The sequence below is a fragment of the Anastrepha obliqua genome, chromosome 3 (genome assembly GCF_027943255.1).
Source record: "Anastrepha obliqua isolate idAnaObli1 chromosome 3, idAnaObli1_1.0, whole genome shotgun sequence".
NCBI classification, from domain to species: Eukaryota; Metazoa; Arthropoda; class Insecta; order Diptera; family Tephritidae; genus Anastrepha; species Anastrepha obliqua.
Genome location: NC_072894.1, coordinates 25,118,356 through 25,137,931, shown reverse-complemented (window position 1 = coordinate 25,137,931; position 19,576 = coordinate 25,118,356). Strand labels below are relative to the sequence as shown.

At 36.7% G+C, this 19,576-nt stretch overlaps 2 protein-coding genes across 2 annotated transcripts; one reads left to right on the top strand and one right to left on the bottom strand.

The window, feature by feature from the left end:
• The first annotated feature begins 4,714 nt into the window (after positions 1 to 4,714).
• Positions 4,715 to 7,353, top strand: LOC129240763 (mucin-2-like). The gene is made up of 4 exons (XM_054876743.1): positions 4,715 to 4,756; positions 4,862 to 5,260; positions 5,585 to 6,309; positions 7,239 to 7,353. Exons 1-4 carry the CDS (start codon positions 4,715 to 4,717, stop codon positions 7,351 to 7,353), a joined length of 1,281 nt encoding a protein of 426 aa, XP_054732718.1.
• A 5,482-nt stretch (positions 7,354 to 12,835) lies between these two features.
• LOC129240761 (mucin-2-like) lies at positions 12,836 to 15,452 on the bottom strand. Its single transcript, XM_054876741.1, has 4 exons — positions 15,282 to 15,452; positions 13,444 to 14,429; positions 13,040 to 13,384; positions 12,836 to 12,980 (listed from the first exon to the last, which is right to left on the bottom strand). The coding sequence occupies exons 1-4, from the start codon at positions 15,450 to 15,452 to the stop codon at positions 12,860 to 12,862; spliced, it is 1,623 nt and encodes a 540-aa protein (XP_054732716.1). The 3' UTR covers positions 12,836 to 12,859.
• Positions 15,453 to 19,576: the final 4,124 nt, after the last annotated feature.

Genomic DNA, 19,576 nt, shown 5'->3' with positions numbered 1-19,576 from the left:
AGCACTGACATTAAATTTAAATAAATTCCAATGAAACGAACTAATAGAATTCGGTTTTTCTAAAAACAAAACTGAACAGGAGAAACAAAAATAGAACAAACAAATGTTGGCAAATTAAAAACTTTCTTTTTTTCAAATTTCCTCACGAAACAAAGTTGCCGAAAACATACAAACACAAATTACAAAAAGGAGGAATTATTGTTAATATGCAAAAAACTTGTGATGTAAGTACATATCGTAGCATGGCATAGCATCGAAGGGGAATTCCAATTGTGTGACTTGTAATCAGAGGCTTTCGTCAACTTGCTTCACCAAATGTGCGCACAATCGGTAAGGGAAAACTTTTGATTATTATTCCGGGAATAAGATAAGTAACCTATTGATAAAAAGTTTGGCATAATAAAAGGATAAAATTATATTTTGGGATAAAATATTTTGTAAAAAGGCAATGAACTTCAAAATAATAGTAGCCAGCAGAGACGGAACCAGAATTATGATACGGTGGTGGGGGCAAGGTTTTAAAAAATTGGTTTGCCTTTCAGCACAAAGCCAATTTGAGCGGAAACAATTGAAGCTTAATTTAAATTTTATATAGGTAAGTGTGTAAAAAGCTAACCACGAGAAAGCATTTTCATTTTCAGCAGAAATGATTTCCTATACGGAATTTTAAAATTGAAATTTGAAAAGGTCGAGCCAAGGAGCATCAGGAGATTTGGTGGCTCCTAAAACACTCAGGCTAAAAACCCATTGTATTTAAAGCTCTGGAAAGAAGGCAGAGAGTCAAGGAGGGAAGGAGAAAAGTATCAGAGAAAGAGATAAGAAAGAATAGAGACAGAGATAGAGATATGTAGTCCTGTGAGAATTTTCCAGATTCTTTGGCAAATCTGTAAATATCCTCCAGTTTTAGAGAACGAATATTACTCACTCTCATGACATCGGAACCCAAAACACGTAGCCGTGCTCTAGCAAAGGCAGGACACTCACAGAGAAAATGCTTACTGCTATTCGCCTCCTCCAAGCATGACAGGCATACCGGGTCCTCGATGATTCCAATGGTGGTCACATGCTGACCCCATGGGTTGTGTACTGTAATAATATCGACCATCAACCGAACGTCTTTCCTTCCAAGTTTTAGTAGAAAGTTTGACAGTTTTCTGTTCGGACATGTCACAAAACAACTTGCAGTTCTGTACCGTTCTAGACGGGACAATGGCTCTTTATGTAGATTGCCTACATAATCGCTGATCCAATTCATAATTCCTGCCAAACTGATTCCGATTATTGTCTGTGGCTCTTGTGGGGAAACCGCTGATCCACGGTTGGCCAATTCATCGGGAATTTCGTTTCCTTGAACACTGGAGTGTCTTGGAACCCATATAAGTACAAGTCTGTTTTGTCTTGCGACAGAATTAAGCTTCTTCTTACATTCTTGAACGACCATTGAGGTTTGCTTCGCGTTCTCCAGGACCCTCAGTTTAGCCGGACTGTCACTGAAAACTCCAATCTGTTTCCCGCTCCATCTCTTCTCTATTATACATTCGGCTACTTTTAGGATGCCAAAAACTTCCGTTTGGAAAACAATTGCCATTTCCCCCCTAGCATAGAGATACTATACGTAACTATTACATATTTCTGTGCAATACTTTGGTGCGTAAGAATGTTTTGTTGATTTGGTTTCAACGCCATAACCAAAATAAAAAAAATGAAAAAATATAATAATTATAAGCATTACTTATATATGGAGCTAAATTTAAATCTAACCCGAGAGATGATGTGTTGAATCTTCAAGCGGAGATTGAAAAATTTTATTCGTGGTGCGCTGGAATAGATGAATCTTAAATATTAAAAAATGCTTTCATGCTTTTCACGATTTATTTATAAAAGCTTTTGTAGAATTGTTAGTCATGTCCTATAGACTGTTGATCAAATAAAAGACCTGGGTGTTGTTTTTATTACGAAATTTACATTCGCATTAAATTAACTATTTCAAAACCTTATGCGATCATTTGGCGGAATTGCTCGGAGTTATCTGACCCATACACATTAAAATTGCTTTACACTTCGTTTAAACTTTCTCACCTTGAGTATGCCACTTTTATTTGGTGGTCATATCATTAAGGGGACAGATACCTGTAAACGGCCACATTTTCCCTGATTTTCATTAAAATTATTTAAAATGAAGAAGTCAATATATTTTTTTCACAATTGGCATACAGTTTATTTATACATTAAAATATTATAAATTTTTTTTTTTATTTTAATCATTTAATATGGCGGATGTACACTCAATTCTTCCAATCGGTGGGCATTGTAGCATCGGCGTCAGTGCCTGAATACAAATAATCAAAAAGTTTTTTGATTATTAATCTCATAATTCCTATATGAATTAACAATAAATGGAAAAAAAAATTCGCGGAATAAAATGCTTCAAAATACGAGTACAACCATTTATTTGGCAGAAGTTTTCTGACAATGCAAGGAATCCCAACCGCTGAAGACGAATCATCCTGCACCAAGGTACTGCAAACTCTCACGCCGATACGCTCATATAAGAGAAATTTGAAGCACTTAAAAGATCGAATTAATTGGTCATTCCCCTATAACTCTGATTTGGCACCTAAATATTGTATTTATTTTTGTTCCCGAATATGAAAAATAAAATAAAAGATCAATATTTTTCAACTCCTGAAGAAGCTGTTGAAGCCTTTAACCCTTTCGGTACGGAAAGCCGCTAACGGAAATACAAATTACTTTATATGTTTAATAGTTGCAATGGGTGAAATAAAAGTCTTTTGACCCATCAAAATTGTAGGTATCTTCAAACATTGCCGGGACATATAAGTCCCGTTCGGACCGAAAGGGTTAAATAACTCGTTTTGGGGATATCCACTTCTGGGTGGCAAAAGTGCTTTGGAAATTGGTTTTGGCAAACGCAGAAGTGTATTGACTTCCAGGAAGAATATTTTGAAAAACGTGAAAGCCATTTTTATTATTATTTTACTTTGTGTTCACAATTGGGCGCAAAGTATAGAAGACATGGTGTAGACATAATGAGTTGGTGATGAGAGCAAAAGAAAGTGATATATTTGTACTACGAGGTGATAGAATCTAGCAAAACTACCGCGAGGTTTTGACAGAAAAACCACCAGAATTCCTGCTCCCAGGAACGAATGCATAATTTTTTAGCATAAAGGTTGTCAGAGCTTTGGATGTCTTTGTCTCAACATGTTATTTCCAGAGGTGTTTACTATCGAAGATTACTCCAAGATATTTAATTTCCTTGGATAGCTGGATTGTGACTCCTTTTAGCTTAAGTAGAACAAGTCCACCAAGCTTCCTCCTTCTAGTGAAGAGGACAATAACTGCCTTGGTAAGGTCTGCCGATTGCCTATTCGCACAGCACCAAGTGTCAATCATATCCAGAGTTTTCTGGACTTTGCTACAAATGTTCATAAGCGAAGGGCCTGTTATCAAACTGGTAACGTTGTCTGCTTATCCTTCTACGTAGACTCCCGCTTCGTTTAAGGTGTTGAGCAGAGGATCGATCGCCATGCACCAGATTCATGGAGACAGTACACCGCGCTGGGGGTAGCCTCTATTAACCCCGGATAACACCAGCAGATCTTCCTCTGCTCGCACCGTGAAAACGCGAAGCCATTACTTTTTTTAGATGAGAAATGGGCTCGATTACTAGTCGTAGACGCCCAGTGATTTCACTACTCTTGACTACTTTTTGCGGAGTATATCAAGCAATTGATCTACGCTGATAAACTAGCCACCATTGACCACTTCTAAGCCAATATTTCACGAATTATTAGCGAGAATATATATTATGAGCAATGGTACCAAATTTAATCAACTGGGCATCCACTCACCTCTAGCTTAGCTGAAAAAAATGAATATTCTACTCCTATATTTCCCATTGACTTTTTTGTATTTTATTTTAAGAGAGAAAAAATCTAAAAATATGTATCTTCAGTTTACTGAAGAATGATAAATAGGTATAAAAGTAGGTAAATACCGGCTTACCCAAGTAAGCGACTCAATATTCATAGGAGTGTACGTAAATAAAATAAAATATTTTCGCTTATGTCGTCAAAACCACCACAAAACCAAAGCTAGTTTGAGCAAATTTTGGGGACGTTTTGTCAATAGTTAATAAACAAAATATAGAAAAAGTTCTTAAATTATAAAAATAAAATCAATCTGAGTAAGTACACTGAAAATGTATGTGTTTATTTTCACACGCCGTACAAATGAATTTTTACGATTCTTTTTAATGCTATTCATACCCGTATTGCGGTGTTGTGATTTGTTTTTACAACCAAGACCGGCAGAGAAGAATATTTGTAGGTAGAACAAATCAAACAAATACATTTGCACATACTTTTTTATGTTCTCGTATTTGTATGTGAAGTGTATTTACTTTGAAGAACTATGCAAAAAAAAAACAATTTTCCAAATAATTTCTTATCTTTATAACTAGCGGAATTTGGTGCGTAAAAAAATTGAATTATCTGGCACACCGCTGCATCATTTTGCTTTTATGAACAGTATCGTAAATTTAGTCAAATAAAATAAAGTGTGAAAAACTTGACAGAATGACAAATGTCCATTAGCGTTCCTAAATATCGAAAAATATTCAAAAACTGCAAAACAGATAGAAAACTAACGTGCGAGCAAAAGCATACCAGCGCAGCAGAGTATATTAAAAATGTCGCATAATAAGCGGTTCTTTTTTATTGCGATTATCTATGTAAGCTTATTATTTTAGCACGTTACAAAAATTTTAAAGTAAATTATTTAATAAAAAAAATTTAACTCAAAATGAACATTGTTGTGTATTGTGGATCATTCATAGCTGCTCGCTCCCATCATTCATCGCCATGTCATCGCAGCACTGACGGGTCAATGTAATGAGTGCTTCACGAATGGCATCGCTTGTTTGGATGAGCAAAATTTTACAGTTTGCTTCAACACATCTACCACTGTACGTACATCTTGTCCCATGGGAACGGTTTGCACAGCCGAAGAAAGTATTTGTCTGGCCACCGCTCAAGGTGCTCTTCCTGTTTGCTATGAGGATCGTTGCGGAACATGTTCATCCGTTAATAGTAATTTCGCCTGTCTTGACGAGGACATTTATGCTTTCTGTTATGATGGCAAAACACCTGCAGAAAGTTCAATTAATTATTGTCCGCTTGGTTATGTGTGCAATTTGAACAATTCCCAAATTTGCTCATCCGCGCAAACTTCAATGGTGAGTAACGTTAATTTGTAGAATAAGTATCACTCGCTGGCAGGAAGAATGTCATACTCCAAAATTAATTGTTTGAGTTAAGAATGTAGAATTTCCTGTCAGTTGTGTCATAGAGTGGGAAAAAATAAGCCCAGCATCTGTTAACAGTAACTCAATAGAAGTAAATGTGCGTACATTTTTGCTAAATTGACAACTTTAAAGCCTGGGTTTCGATAATTTTTTGTTTGTTTGTGCAAAACATGACATTCTCCCATCAAGAACGTGATATATCTTTGCGACACGTAAAAAAGTAGACAATTAATGCTTTGAATATATTTTTGATAGCCATCGTGTATACCACGAAGCATCGATACTACGACGGCTGCAACATCAACTGGCTCAACAACAGACTCAACAAGTGATACAACAACTGACACAACAACCGATATAACAACAGACACAACAACCGATACAACAACCGATACAACAACCGATACGACAACCGACACAACAACCGATACAACGACAGATACAACAACGGATACTACCACCGATACAACAACTGACACAACAACGGATACAACAACTGAAACAACAACTGACACAAAAACTGATACAACAACCGATACAACAACCGATACAACAACAGACACAACAACCGATACAACAACAGACACAACGACAGATACAACAACGGATACTACAACCGATACAACAACTGACACAACAACTGGCACAACAACGGGCACAACAACTGAAACAACAACTGACACAAAAACTGATACAACAACCGATACAACAACAGACACAACAACCGATACAACAACAGACACAACGACAGATACAACAACGGTCACAACAACCGATTCCACAACTGATACTACAACCGCTAGAACTACTGACACAACGACATCCACAACAACCGACGCAACAACCGTAACAACAATATCCACAACAGCCGCAACTACAACCACCACAACCACCATCCCAACAACAAGCACAGCATCTTTCTGTGCTAATATGGGCAAAACAGGCAACTTCAGACTTGATGGTGATACAACGTGTTCTGTGTAAGTAAAGACATAGATAGCTGTATAATTTTCTCAAATAATGCATACACCCGACTGTTGTTAATGGGGGATTGCGCAACTTATTTCTCAGAAAAACGCAGAAAAGATCGAGCTCCATTTCGAAAACCCTTTGGCGCCAGTACAATAGACCGAGCCCATTTAAGCCCCATTCCAAAAACTGAAGGGACCTTTCAGAAACTGAGACTGCTCTCTGTCTGGGTGTGGCAGCTAGATGGTTGAGGTCATTGGGTGTTCCTTTCTTCTAAAGCTTGAGGCAGTGTGCTAGCCTAAATCGCCTCAATCTTCTCCATTTCAACAATATTTGGAGGCATCAAAACGGCACCTTAGGGCTGCTTGGGAAGCGCCAGAGTGGTACTTCAACAATTTCAGCCACCCACTTAAGAAAATGCTATAAGCCCGCATTCCAAGTAGCCAGTAACACAATTGAACTCCATTTAACAGCTCCCTAATAACTCCCACTTGATATGTGTAGATTATTTAAAAGTAGACTCCTAATGTGAGATGTGCACAGATTCCAAACGGCTGCTTGGAAAAATAATTAATTGAAATATTTGTACCTTGCATAATATTATTATATGAAAACTTATTCTCCAACTTTATTATTCTCGTTTTCGTGATGTTGAACATTTCGCAAAATGCTGGAATTAAGTTCAATTTGTTCAGTAATAATAATTGATGAAATTTAATTTTATTTCTTTAGATTATTTTATTATTTCGGATTTTTTTTTTTAATATTTAGTTTTTAATTTTTTTATTTCTTTTTTAATTGTTCTTTTGATTTTTTTTTAATACAATCGTTTATCCAACAGGCCCATGTTGATATAATGCTTGTAATGTGTACGCTTTGCATTAAAGCACACCGCGCAATCCATTTTTCATTTCAATCTAATCACTTTTTTTCTTTGCAGCTACATTTATTGTTATAAGCTATCCGGTCAATATCTAGGCTGGATATATAGCTGTTCCTACTATTTTAACGCAGCAACTGGAAAATGCCAAAAAGAACGCCCCGCAGATTGTTAATCTTTTTTTTATTGAATTATTATGAAGATGTATGCGTATCACTGAAATAAATACAATAATAAAATCAAGTTACAACACACAAACAAGGTGGTGCAAAATTTGAATAACTTTTTTACTAAATAAAAAGGGTTATTTTGAATGAAGGAAATTTCGACCTTTACTTTTCTAGTTCACAAATGCCAAATACCACACGTTTAACTTGCAAGAATTATAAATCTTCCGATAGGGTGTTTCATTTTGAACCACCTGACATAGGGTGTTTTTAGCTGCCTGAAAAACATCGATATCGATAAATATGGTTTGACAGCTGATAATGGCGTTGCCATTTCTGTTCAGTAAGATTTGATGAGTCATCACCCGTTTAACGCCAGAGCAACGTTTCCAAATTGTGGCATCATCGCCCTTTTTTTCTTTCGAAACGAGGAAGGAGTTGGCGTTACGGTGAATGGCGGGCACTTTTTAGTAAAATAAACACCACAATTTTGGAGATTTCGTTCAGTGAGCCCAACAATTTTTTTTGCTCATCTTTGATTGCTTAAATCTGCTTAATTTTCGCAGAAATTTTATTATTTCGTACTGTATTCATCCTTATCGAATGAAATTGTTCCAATCTAACTTTGGTAGTTTATTAAGTAGCCTTCCAAAATTTTCCCTCTTGGGTATAATACCACAATATTATTTTGCTTTTGTTTTTGGCATCGGGAATATTAAAAAATAAATAATTTGTTTTCAAAACAAATAAGTTTTTTTTTGGCAATTAAACCTCTAGTTAATTTTTTAATATTTTCGAATCATATATATTTTTTCTTTTTTAGAAATACCGATTTTATTATATATAGAAAAAGTAAGATTCACTGCAATAATATCTAACTTCTTTTCCTGCAAAGAGTAGTCGAAATTAGGGGATCCCTTATTTAAAAAATAGTTTCAAAAAATTAAAAAAATGTTTTTTTATATTATTGGGATATATTTTATTTATAAAATAGTTAAATAAATTCAAAAACTATTTCCAAAAATTTGAAAATTATTTTTACATTATTATGAGACTTCTTATTTAAAAATTTAAGAGAATTAATTAAATTAAATTATTTTTAAATCATTAGGATGGTTAATGGTTAATGGTTAATGGTTGTAAAGGGTTAAGGTGTGGCCCTTTAGCACTGCGACCATATTGATCTATTGTGCACCCTATGCTGTCTATTGACTGTTAAGTATGCTTAGGAATTGTACCAGCTCCTTCTGAGGGAGTGATTGAAGGTCTTCATCTGTAAGCATGAACTTGTTTAAAAACCTTTTCCTTCTATGCGTCAACCCCGGACATTCGATAATGAGATGTTCTATAGACTCCTCATCTTCGCAGCAGAATCTACAGGTGCTGGTGTTAGTTATGCCTAATTTATGTAAGTGTTTGTTGCAGGTGAAGTGACCCGTGAGGGCGCCTGTGAGAGTGCGAATGCTCTTTTTGTTTAACGTGAGGGCCATGTTAGCTCTTTTAGCGTTGAAACTTAGGAACTTTTTGGAGTGTCTAAGACCCTCTACATTGTTCCAATGCTGATTTAATAGAGTTTTGGCCCAGTATTTTGCTTTTTGTTTCAGGTTGTTTTTGTTGAATCCGAACATAGGACTAGGTCCGATGAAGTTTTCATCTGCCCCTTTTTTGGCTTGAAAGTCTGCCTTTTCGTTGCCGTCATATCCCTCATGTCCCGGTACCCAAATTAATGAAACATTGTTTTTGGATGCCAGATTATTGAGTGCCTTGTGGCATTCTAAGGGGGTTTTTGAGTTGTAGGTATAGCCATCTAAAGCTTTTAGAACTGATTGGCTGTCCGAGAGTATTTTGATCTTTACTCTCTTGTGGTTTCTACGTTGCATGATGTTTACTGCTTCCATTATTGCGTATAGTTCCGCTTGGAAGATAGTGGTGTCCTTGGTGAGAGTGTATGATTTGTGGATTCTGGGCCCCACTACACCTGCTCCTACACCATAAGGTGTTTTTGATCCATCAGTGTACCATTTTTGTGAATCATCATTCAGGGTTTGTTTTCTACTCGATCCTCTCAAGAAAGGTAAGTGTGTATCCTTTTGTGAAACAGAGGGTTGGGTCAATGTGGTCTGAAACTTGAGCCATGCTTATGGTGTTTTTGATTTTATTTAGGATATTTAGGTGACCGGTGAGGTTGCCCAATTTGAAATTTTGTTTCATGTGTAGCATGAGTGCTTGCGTAGCTGCTTCCTCTTGGATTGCTATATGAAGTGGTGGGAGATTAAGGAGTGCTTCCATGCCAGCTGTTGGGGTAGTTCTCATAGCCCCTGTGATGCATAGGCAAGCAAGCCTTTGTACTTTTCCCAGTTTGGTTATCGCTGTTTGTTGGATAGATTTGCTCCACCATACTAGTGCCCCATACAGTATGATTGGTCTAACCATTTGGGTGTATATCCAGAGGGCCATACTAGGGATGAGGCCCCAGGATCTCCCTAGTAATTGTTTGGTTGTCCACAAGGATTTCGTGGCTTTTTTTGTTATATTATTTATATGTGATTCCCAAGTGAGTTTTTTATCTAAGGTTAAACCTAGATATTTGACCTCTTCCTTTAGTTCTATCACTGTTTCATTTATTTTCAATAAATCATTAGGATACATTCTATTTAAAAAATAATTAAAAAAATTAAAACAATTTATTTGAATTATTAGGATATCCCTTATTTAAAAAATGTTTACAAAAATTTAAAAATTATTTTTGAACTATTAGGAGATCCGTTATTTAAAAAGTAGTTCAGAAAGTACAAAAAAATACAAAAATTATAAGGAGGTCCGTTATTTTAAAAATTGTTTAAAAAATAAAAATATAGTTTTAAATCATTAGGAGACCCCGTATTTTTGATGTATGCTGACTGGATTTTCAAAAGTTAATCAGCTAAATATCGACGATTTGCTAAAGTACTCAATAATCGGACTAATCGAATAGATCATGTAACTCGTATGCACGGCGGGTATACGGCGGATATCATATTCACAAAATTAATTGTATGAAATTATTTAGCAGATTACAATAAAAGAAAAAATGTATTCCTACTATATTTCTGCTTTGTATTACCACTTTAAGTTCTGAGGCTCTTAAAAAAACCCCTATCCATATGTACATACGACATGTATAGCTGTCTCACTCTATATCTACAGTGAAACCTCTCCCAACGGAAACCTCTATTAGACGGGTGTGTCCATTGGGCGGACACTTTTTCTTATACCAAGTTTTTGGTATAAATTTCGGAACAAATTACTCTGTCTTAAGCAGACACCCTCTTGACCAAAAGCGGGCAGTTAGTTTTCATAAAATTTACACAGAAACCTTTGTTGAACGGACGCGAAGATCATATCAAAAGATATGAAGATTTCTTTTCAAAACTCCTCTTTTCGAACTCCTTATAGGCGGTCAAAATATAAAAAATGTGAGTGAGCAATTACTTACTTATTAACTTGCTTACTAAATGGAAAAAGGGGACTCCCCGGTGTGATGTTTCATCATGCACATACGAGTATTTCGTTATGCTTACGCAATGATTTGAAATTATTTTTTCTGAACCACACTCACGTGATTTTCGTTTAAAGAATATCAAAATAGTTTTTCTACCTAGTAATCGATTTCAGTTTGACAGCCTTTAGATCAAGGGGCGATTCGAAATTTAAAAATGTATTATCAAAACATTTAAGTTAGGCATATCTTGGTAAGCTTAGAGACTGGCTTGACTAAAATATTGTAAATGTCTCAGAGGCAGTACATTTCGTAAAAGAAGCTTTAGCAAAGGTTGAAACGAAAACCATAAAAATGTGCTTCCAAAAAGCAATGCTTGACAAAAATATAAATGGGACTTGCCGCTTAACTTATCAAAAATCTAATCTAATTCAAATTCTGGTACCAAAAGATAATAAAACATGGATCGAAAACCTAGATTCCAGGTTGGACTTTGTTACTGCTGGAAGCATGGAAACTATTGACGATCATAGTATTGACAGTGAGAGTATTATCTGCCGACCAAAATCAGTAATCACCGAAAACTCCATCGAAATAGTCCATAAATTTATCAAAAACGAATCGAAATCATCGTTAAAATTCATGGAATAGGTGTTGAATATCCCCTTACGAGAGGTCTGTGCTCGTTTCATTCCGCACCAGTTAACTGAGGTCCAAAAATTGCCCAGAATTCAACTTTCCAAAGACTTCATTAAAGAGGCGAGAAAAGACGAGAACTTCCTTTACAACATTGTAACTTGTGATGAAACGTGATGTTTCCAACATGAACCTGAAACTAAGCGTCAAAGTGCCGAATGCAAGGCCCCAGACGAACCAATACCCAAAAAATCGCGTTTTGAGAAGTTAAAAATCAAGTCGATGCTCATTTGTTTTTTCGTTTCCAAGGGAATTGTCCACAAGGAGTTCGTGCCAATGGGCTAAACCGTCAATGCAAGTTTGTAACTTGGCGTTTTGAAGCTTTTGTTGTATCGCATTCGTCGAATTCGCCCTAAATACCGCGAAGGAGGAAGCTGGCGCTTGTTGCATGAGAATGCACCATCTCATCGATCTACTATTATGACTGATTTTTTGACTAGAAATTGCATTTTAACCATCAATCACTCCCCGTATTCGCCTGATATGGCTCTCTGTGACTTCGACCTATTCGGAAAATTGCATTTGGCCATGAAAGGAAAACGTGTTGCGTCCGTAGGGGCTATACAAAAGGCTTGTTCTGACGGACATTCCGGTCAATGACCTGAAACACTCTTTCGTAAAGCTTTTAGAGAGCGAAAAACAGTGTATCGAGATCAGAGGGGACTATTTTGAATAAATAAACTCCAAGTTATCAGCTTATCGAAGCTCCTGCCATTTCGATTTTAGCTCAGTCTTGTTTATTTTGAACTTCACCTTGTGTAGTTGTGTTTTTATTCAAATAAGAAATAATATTCAGCAAATTAATAAACTACTCAGTTCTATTTTGAAACCATATTTTTAGCGATCATCAAAAAAATGAAAGTCTTGCTGAGCGGGGCTAGGAGCCATCAAATAAAAGAGGTGATCAATAAACAGAATAATCACTGGCTGAGCGGCATAATACTTCCCCTTTTTATAGAATCTGCAGCAAGCAGAAAATTACCATGGTGTATATCCCATCGTGTAAGGCGACTCAGTGACCTCACATAAATATAAAAACATTTTTATCGATAGCATACTTTCACTACGTTTTCATTGGAACAAATCTATGTATGTATGCTATTAGACGCTTATTCGGCCAGTGTGATTCTGTTGTGGGTATATCGTTTGAAGATAATGTATTTTGTGACTTAGTACTGATAGTTCGTTGCATTTTATTCAATTTATTGATATTAATACTTTTTATTAAAAACAAGTGGTTAAGCAACCTGCGAACAAAACTTTACAATTACCTTGCAGAAACAAACAAAAAATGATTAGAAAAACAAGAGTTCTCTCTTTGCTTAAATTGAGCGGTACTTCTATGAGGGACATACATATGTTGCGGAACACTTCGCTGTAGTTGGATCAAACAATTTACCATCTGCACAAGTACTTTGCTTAGCAATCCATGTGGATCCCGGCTTTGAACAAACTATGTATCTGAAATTTGGCAACTCATTTTAAGAATATATGTCAGAATAATAAACTAAACTGCTTACTTTGTACAGGTTGTATCATTAGGGTATGCTATGGACTCCTGTTTGCCGTTATTTTCACATATTTCCTGCGGAGTTAAAGTGCTCTCAGTAGTCGTAGTCGTTTCTTGTGTAGTTGTAGTTGTTGAAGTTGCCGTTGTTGTAGTTGTCGTTGTTGGCGTTGTTGTTGTCGTGGGCGTTGTTGTTGTTTGTGCAGTAGTTGTAGTGGAGTTAGATGTAGTTGTTGTCGCTGTGGGACACTCATAAGTTGCGGAACAAAATCCTAGCGTTGGATTAAACCATTGATTAGTTGGACATTTCATTTCCGTACCAATCCAGGTAGATCCCGATTCTGTACAAATGATGTACCTAAAATTGTAAATCTCATTTAAAGGAGATAAATTTATGCATAGTGTAAAGTTGCTTACTCTTTACAAGTTAGATCATTAGGATCTGCTATAGAAGTCTCTTTGCCATTCGTTTCGCAAATTTCGCTCGGAGTTAAGTCGTGCTCAGTTGTAGTAGTTGGTTCGGGTGTGGTTGTAGTGGATTGGACAGTTGTAGTTGTTGTTGCGGAGGGCGTTGTTGTTGTTGTTGTGCTTTCTGTAGTTGTAGTTGATGGGACAGTTGTAGTTGTTGTTGTGGAGGGCGTTGTCGTTGTTGTTGTACTTTCTGTAGTTGTAGTTGATGGTACAGTTGTAGTTGTTGTTGTGGAGGGCGTTGTCGTTGTTGTTGTGCTTTCTGTAGTTGTAGTTGATGGTACAGTTGTAGTTGTTGTTGGGGAGGGCGTTGTCGTTGTTGTTGTGCTTTCTGTAGTTGTAGTTGATGGGACAGTTGTTGTTGTTGTTGCGGAGGGCGTTGTCGTTGTTGTTGTGCTTTCTGTAGTTGTAGTTGATGGGACAGTTGTAGTTGTTGTTGCGGAGGGCGTTGTCGTTGTTGTTGTGCTTTCTGTAGTTGTAGTTGATGGGACAGTTGTAGTTGTTGTTGTGGAGGGCGTTGTCGTTGTTGTTGTGCTTTCTGTAGTTGTAGTTGATGGGACAGTTGTAGTTGTTGTTGCGGAGGGCGTTGTCTGTGTTGTTGTGCTTTCTGTAGTTGTAGTTGATAGGACAGTTGTAGTTGTTGTTGGGGAGGGCGTTGTCGTTGTTGTTGTGCTTTCTGAAGTTGTAGTTGATGGTACAGCTGTAGTTGTTGTTGTGGAGGGCGTTGTTGTTGTTGTGCTTTCTATAGTTGTAGTTGATGGTGCAATTGTAGTTGTTGTTGTGGAGAGCGTTGTCATTGTTCTTGTGCTTTCTGTAGTTGTAGTTGATGGTACAGTTGTCGTTGTTGTTGTGCTTTCTGTAGTTGTAGTTGATGGGACAGTTGTAGTTGTTGTTGACGAGGGCGTTGTTGTTGAATCCGACTGTCTGCAACTTGGCTGTATAATTAAAAACAAATAAGGTAAGTCTTTCAATTTCATTAAAGTAAAAAGTTTTTTTTATATTTTCGGTGAATTTCTGTAAAGCATATAAGTTCATAGCACCGACTTTTTGAAACGAAATTATACATAAATACATATAGCATATATTTGTATATATAGGGTTTTCCAAACAGAGGTGTTATTTTGATATTCAAAGAAAAATTATATTTTTCAATTATTATAAAATATTATATTTTTTAATATAAATGATCGGACGTTTATTTTATTATAAAGAGGAAGGTATGCTGTTAATAGTGAAAAATAACATCAGGCAAATGACCACCACGACCACGCTTACAGGACAATATCCTTTTCATGAAGTTTTCCATAACCAAATTGCAAAATGGCTGCCCTATATCCTCGATAGCCTCACGAATTCCATCTTTAAGGTTTTGAATGGATCCTGGGGAGTTAGCATAGACCTTCTTTTCACGTGGCTCCAAAGAAAAAAGTCACAAGGTGTTAAATCACAAGATCTCGGTGGCCAATTGTGATCACTTCTTCGAGATATAACGCAGTCCGGAAACTTTTCCCGTAAAAGATCAATGGTTTCGTTGCTTGTGTGGCACGTAGCGCGGTCTTGTTGAAAATTAACATTGTCCAGATCAATACCATCCAATTTCAGCCATAAAAAATGGTTTATCATCTCTTGATAGCACACTCCATTCACCAATAACACCTTTTATTGGGGAACCCTTTATATGTATATCTACTTATATTTTTTCCGTTTTGGTTTTCGACTTCAATTTACCGTAGACGTTGTGTTATCCGAGCAAAATTTACTTCCACTATTCAAATCGCAGACAGTACCTTCTGGGCAATACGACAACGAGTCATAGTATGGTGAATCGCCACCAAAGCAGAAAGCAATAGTCGTTTCGTTGAGGCACGCAAACACTTTCCCTTCCGAACCACAAATGCCACATTTGGACTGCGTTTCCTCGTCAGTCGTGCTTCGGGCACAACTTGCAACGGATTCATTTTTTGGGTAGCATACAAACACATCAGCAGTGCACACATAATCCGTCGGGCATGAAACATAGCTCAGAGTGGCCGTGCCTTAAAACAATAAAAATATCCACGTTAGTCAAAAATACTCAGCAACATTCCTTCGTTTCACATTCACCATTAACGCAAAGTGAATAGACGGTTTCACTGTGACAAGCTACAGGATTTGCAGTGTTGCATTGATCACAAACGCCACGAACTCCCACAAACGTTAGTGCCTACGTTGTTAAAGAAAATAGAAAAGGTTTAAATTGAAAGTATATTATCTATATACATAATTGTTTGATCCTCAACTGAAGGACTTTCAAAATCAATCTTACAACAAGAAAAACAGTAACTTCAATTCTTCGCTCCATTCGTTTTGTTTCGATTGCAAATCTCGACTGAGATTGGGAAGCCAACTTTTTTCAAACTTTAAATAACTTAAAATTAAAATCAACAGGAAGTGGCGGCAAGAAAAGTGAATAGTATATGTAGTTGTAGTTTATTCTTTTATAACCTGCTAAAAATTGATATTTACTTTCGTTGGCAAAACTCGAATATGCCAAAAAACAATATTAGCATATTACTTATCTAATGTCTTCAGCAAATACAAATGTACATACATACGAGTATACGCGCAAACTAATGTGGGAGTTGTCTTTTACTTTGTATTGTAAATTTTATAATCGCATTAAAAGCTAACAGTTGTTCCATCGTAGGGTTGGAATTGACACCAAAATATTTTTTATTGCCTAGATAACGGTTTGTCATAAAATATCTCCGTTATAAATAATTACCCAAATTTTCAATTCAGATATACAAAGAGTGTGCTGGAGCATATATGAATAATCACGTTATTCTCCAAAACGAGAGACTGCGACCACATTTTAGGTGCCCAATATGACTTTAATTTTCTTAACTTTATATATAAAACTCCAGGGTAGTGTAAGTTTTTTACTTATGGTTGGATTGCCGAGAGTCAAGATAATCGGGAAACTCGTACTTATAGTCCGTTTTGGTTTTCGGCCGTAACAGCCGGATGGGTTGATGCGTAACTACCATTCACGAGTGAAAACGTGTTTTCCAATAGCGGTCGCCCCTCGGCAGGCAATGGCAAGCCTCCGAATGTATTTCTGCCATAAAAAAGCTCTTCATAAAAAACCATTTGCCGTTCGGAGTTGGCTTAAAAAAGTGAGGGTTCTTTGTGAAACAACATCAAGACGCACACCACAAATCACCGGCCAAACACCTAACAAAATTGTAGATGCCAATTATTTATTTAATTTTATTTTTTGTTCATATACTACAGCGACTCGTATGCGGTTGGAAAAATGGGCCCACTAGATGGTGTTGAGTTTAAAAAGTTTGGAAAAATTGTTCTGGTGGCATGATGTGGTTTATATTCACGATATACATACATCCGTTACATCAAAAAATATTTGGAAAACAATAGCACATCGTATTAAACGACTGATTTGAGTAGTTTTCAGGATATATGTACATTAGGCAGGGTCGATTTGTGGGGAGGCAAAAAAATCGCCCATTGCTCTGTGAAAATCATATTCTAGGGATCAAAATAAGAAACTTTGCCGAAGGAACAATACCTCTAAAACGAATTCTGATGTCCCCCAATTTGGGTCGAACTTTTTAGTATATTTTCTCATGTAAAGGCCAAAAATGGTGATATTTTGAAATGATTGTATGGGGAACCCCCCAGGGGAGTTCCAGGGAGTGTGCCACTGGCATGGTTAGTGGGGGTCAGTCATACATTTGGACTCGATTGGAGCACTCTAAATGGGTCAAAGTGGGATTTTTCGTTCGACCCAAATTAGGGGACATCAGAATTCGTTTTAGAGGTATGGTTCCTTCGGCAAAGTTTCTTATTTTGATCCCTCGAATACGATTTTCACAGAGCAATGAGCGATTTTTAAATCGACCCGCCCTAATGTACATATATAAATAACGTGTGAAGAAAAATAATATTTTGCAGAATATGGAAGAGATGGAGTACAGCATCTTCCTATTCACCACTTCTACCCCGTTCTCATCTAATTTAATATAGTTGGCAGTAGTGGCCGATGACCGCTGCTCATAATGGATCATCTCTTTTCCAAACACACAGCATAACCTTATTGATCCTCTCAGTCCAGGCGATCATTTAGACCGGCTCAATGCCATTTGATCACAATCTTTTACAACTATTTTCGCGTACCTTTGCCACGATTTTGAGCAACTTTCATCGTCAGTTACAATTCGCTTCGATACATTTCAAAAAAAATCTCAGGCTCCCATTCTTTCCAACTGGTCTTTTCGCGTCAATTCATGAGATACCATATATACTCGTATGTATTCTTGAGGCCAGCCATGTGCAAATGGTTTCAAAAGGTGTTTCGGCTAATCTTCACTCCTAGATAATGGAATAGTGAGCACTTATCAACGACTTTATCGCCATTTCTGGCACTTGGTCTACCAGAGCGTGTCAAACCTTCTACCACATGGACGTACAGAGCAACAATATTTCAACTACCGCTTTACTAATGCATTTGATACACAAACAAGACACCTTTTTCGATCTAATTTTGAATTTTCCTTATAGCCAACCGCCTTTAGCTTGGCCACACTAATAACTTCAAGTGAATTGGGTCGTACGTTGCATGTTTAAACATGCTCTCTATTATTTAGGATGTATGAAAATTAATAATTTGATGAGAATACTTTCATACATTTATCACATATATTTCATATTAACGACAAGGAAACAGCTCTGCATACGTCAAGAAATAATATTTTTGTTTGAAAAAAAAAAACCAAAAAGTAGACCCACAAAATATATTCTATAGTAAAATGGCATATCGTAAACGCAAAAGTCACCCACGTAAGCAAAAACAATTCAACTTATTTCAGCTATTTTACTATAGATACCTGCAAACAGTCACTTAGCCTTCACACCTCAGAATTCAGGTTAAGTAGTACGTACTGTGGATATACTTAAAATGCATGCAATCATCAGTTCAGACTGCGTCGTACAAGTATCTGTATGAACTTAAGCATTGTGCAAACAGGGTATCACGCCAAGGCTGTTATTCTGCACATGTGCATGTGTGTGTACACGAACGCAAGCAACTGTTTTCACGCCTGTTTAAGCTGCGGTAGCGTAGGCAAGACGACTACTAGCGCAAAGGACGAGAGTTCGATACTTGGTTCGATATACCTACGAAACCGGAATATGCACTTACGTAGCACTTTGTACAAATGTGTGACTCCCTGCTAATACCAACAGTTAACAACCTTACCAACTACTTAAAGCAATGTATTTTTCCCTATAACAACCGAGATTTGTACATCAAACGATATTCAACGGGGTTTCACGATCCTTCGGGTAAAAAGTGTGTATTCGGTAGTACAACACCTGTGAACATACAAAATATCATAATTATACTTTCCTTCAACTTAAATACGCAGTGAATATCATTCGGTAACAACTCGCCCGATCGTGCACATAAATCAATCAACCAAAAAGGTAAAAATGTAAGTAAATATAATTTAATTTCATAGAATTGTACGAATATAAAATGTCCACCAAAATTTTGTCCAACCTTAAGACATAAGCTTAATGAACTGCAGGAGGACCTCATTAGCTTTATAAAAGATCACCCAAATTTTGACAAAAATACGATAATAAATTGCGTATAGGGCAAGGCAACAGCTATAAGATTATGGGAGGAACTTTCAAGAGAGTCAGCTGCTATGAAATCACCTAAAAAGAAGCCGAAATGTGGAAATAAAATATTATTTAAAAATATGATTTATTGTATTTCAAAATGTATAGGAGTTCGCTTATCACAAATACCAAGTAAATGGGGAATTTGATTTCAACAAGGCTTCCAAGTGTTGCACAAATGATGGCCTCTACGTCCAAAAATGTATGTCGGAGGCGGAAGAAAATAAAAGCGCGGCATGCAGCTTTTGTATATAGCACTGCTCTGCGATTTCTGGGATCTGCGTAGTGTATTCTAGAAAGAGCTTTGCATGTTATACGTATTTGAACAAATAAATTATGCTCTGCTACAAAAAATTTCCAATAAAGTTCTACCGAAAATGCTCCAAAAGTGTTC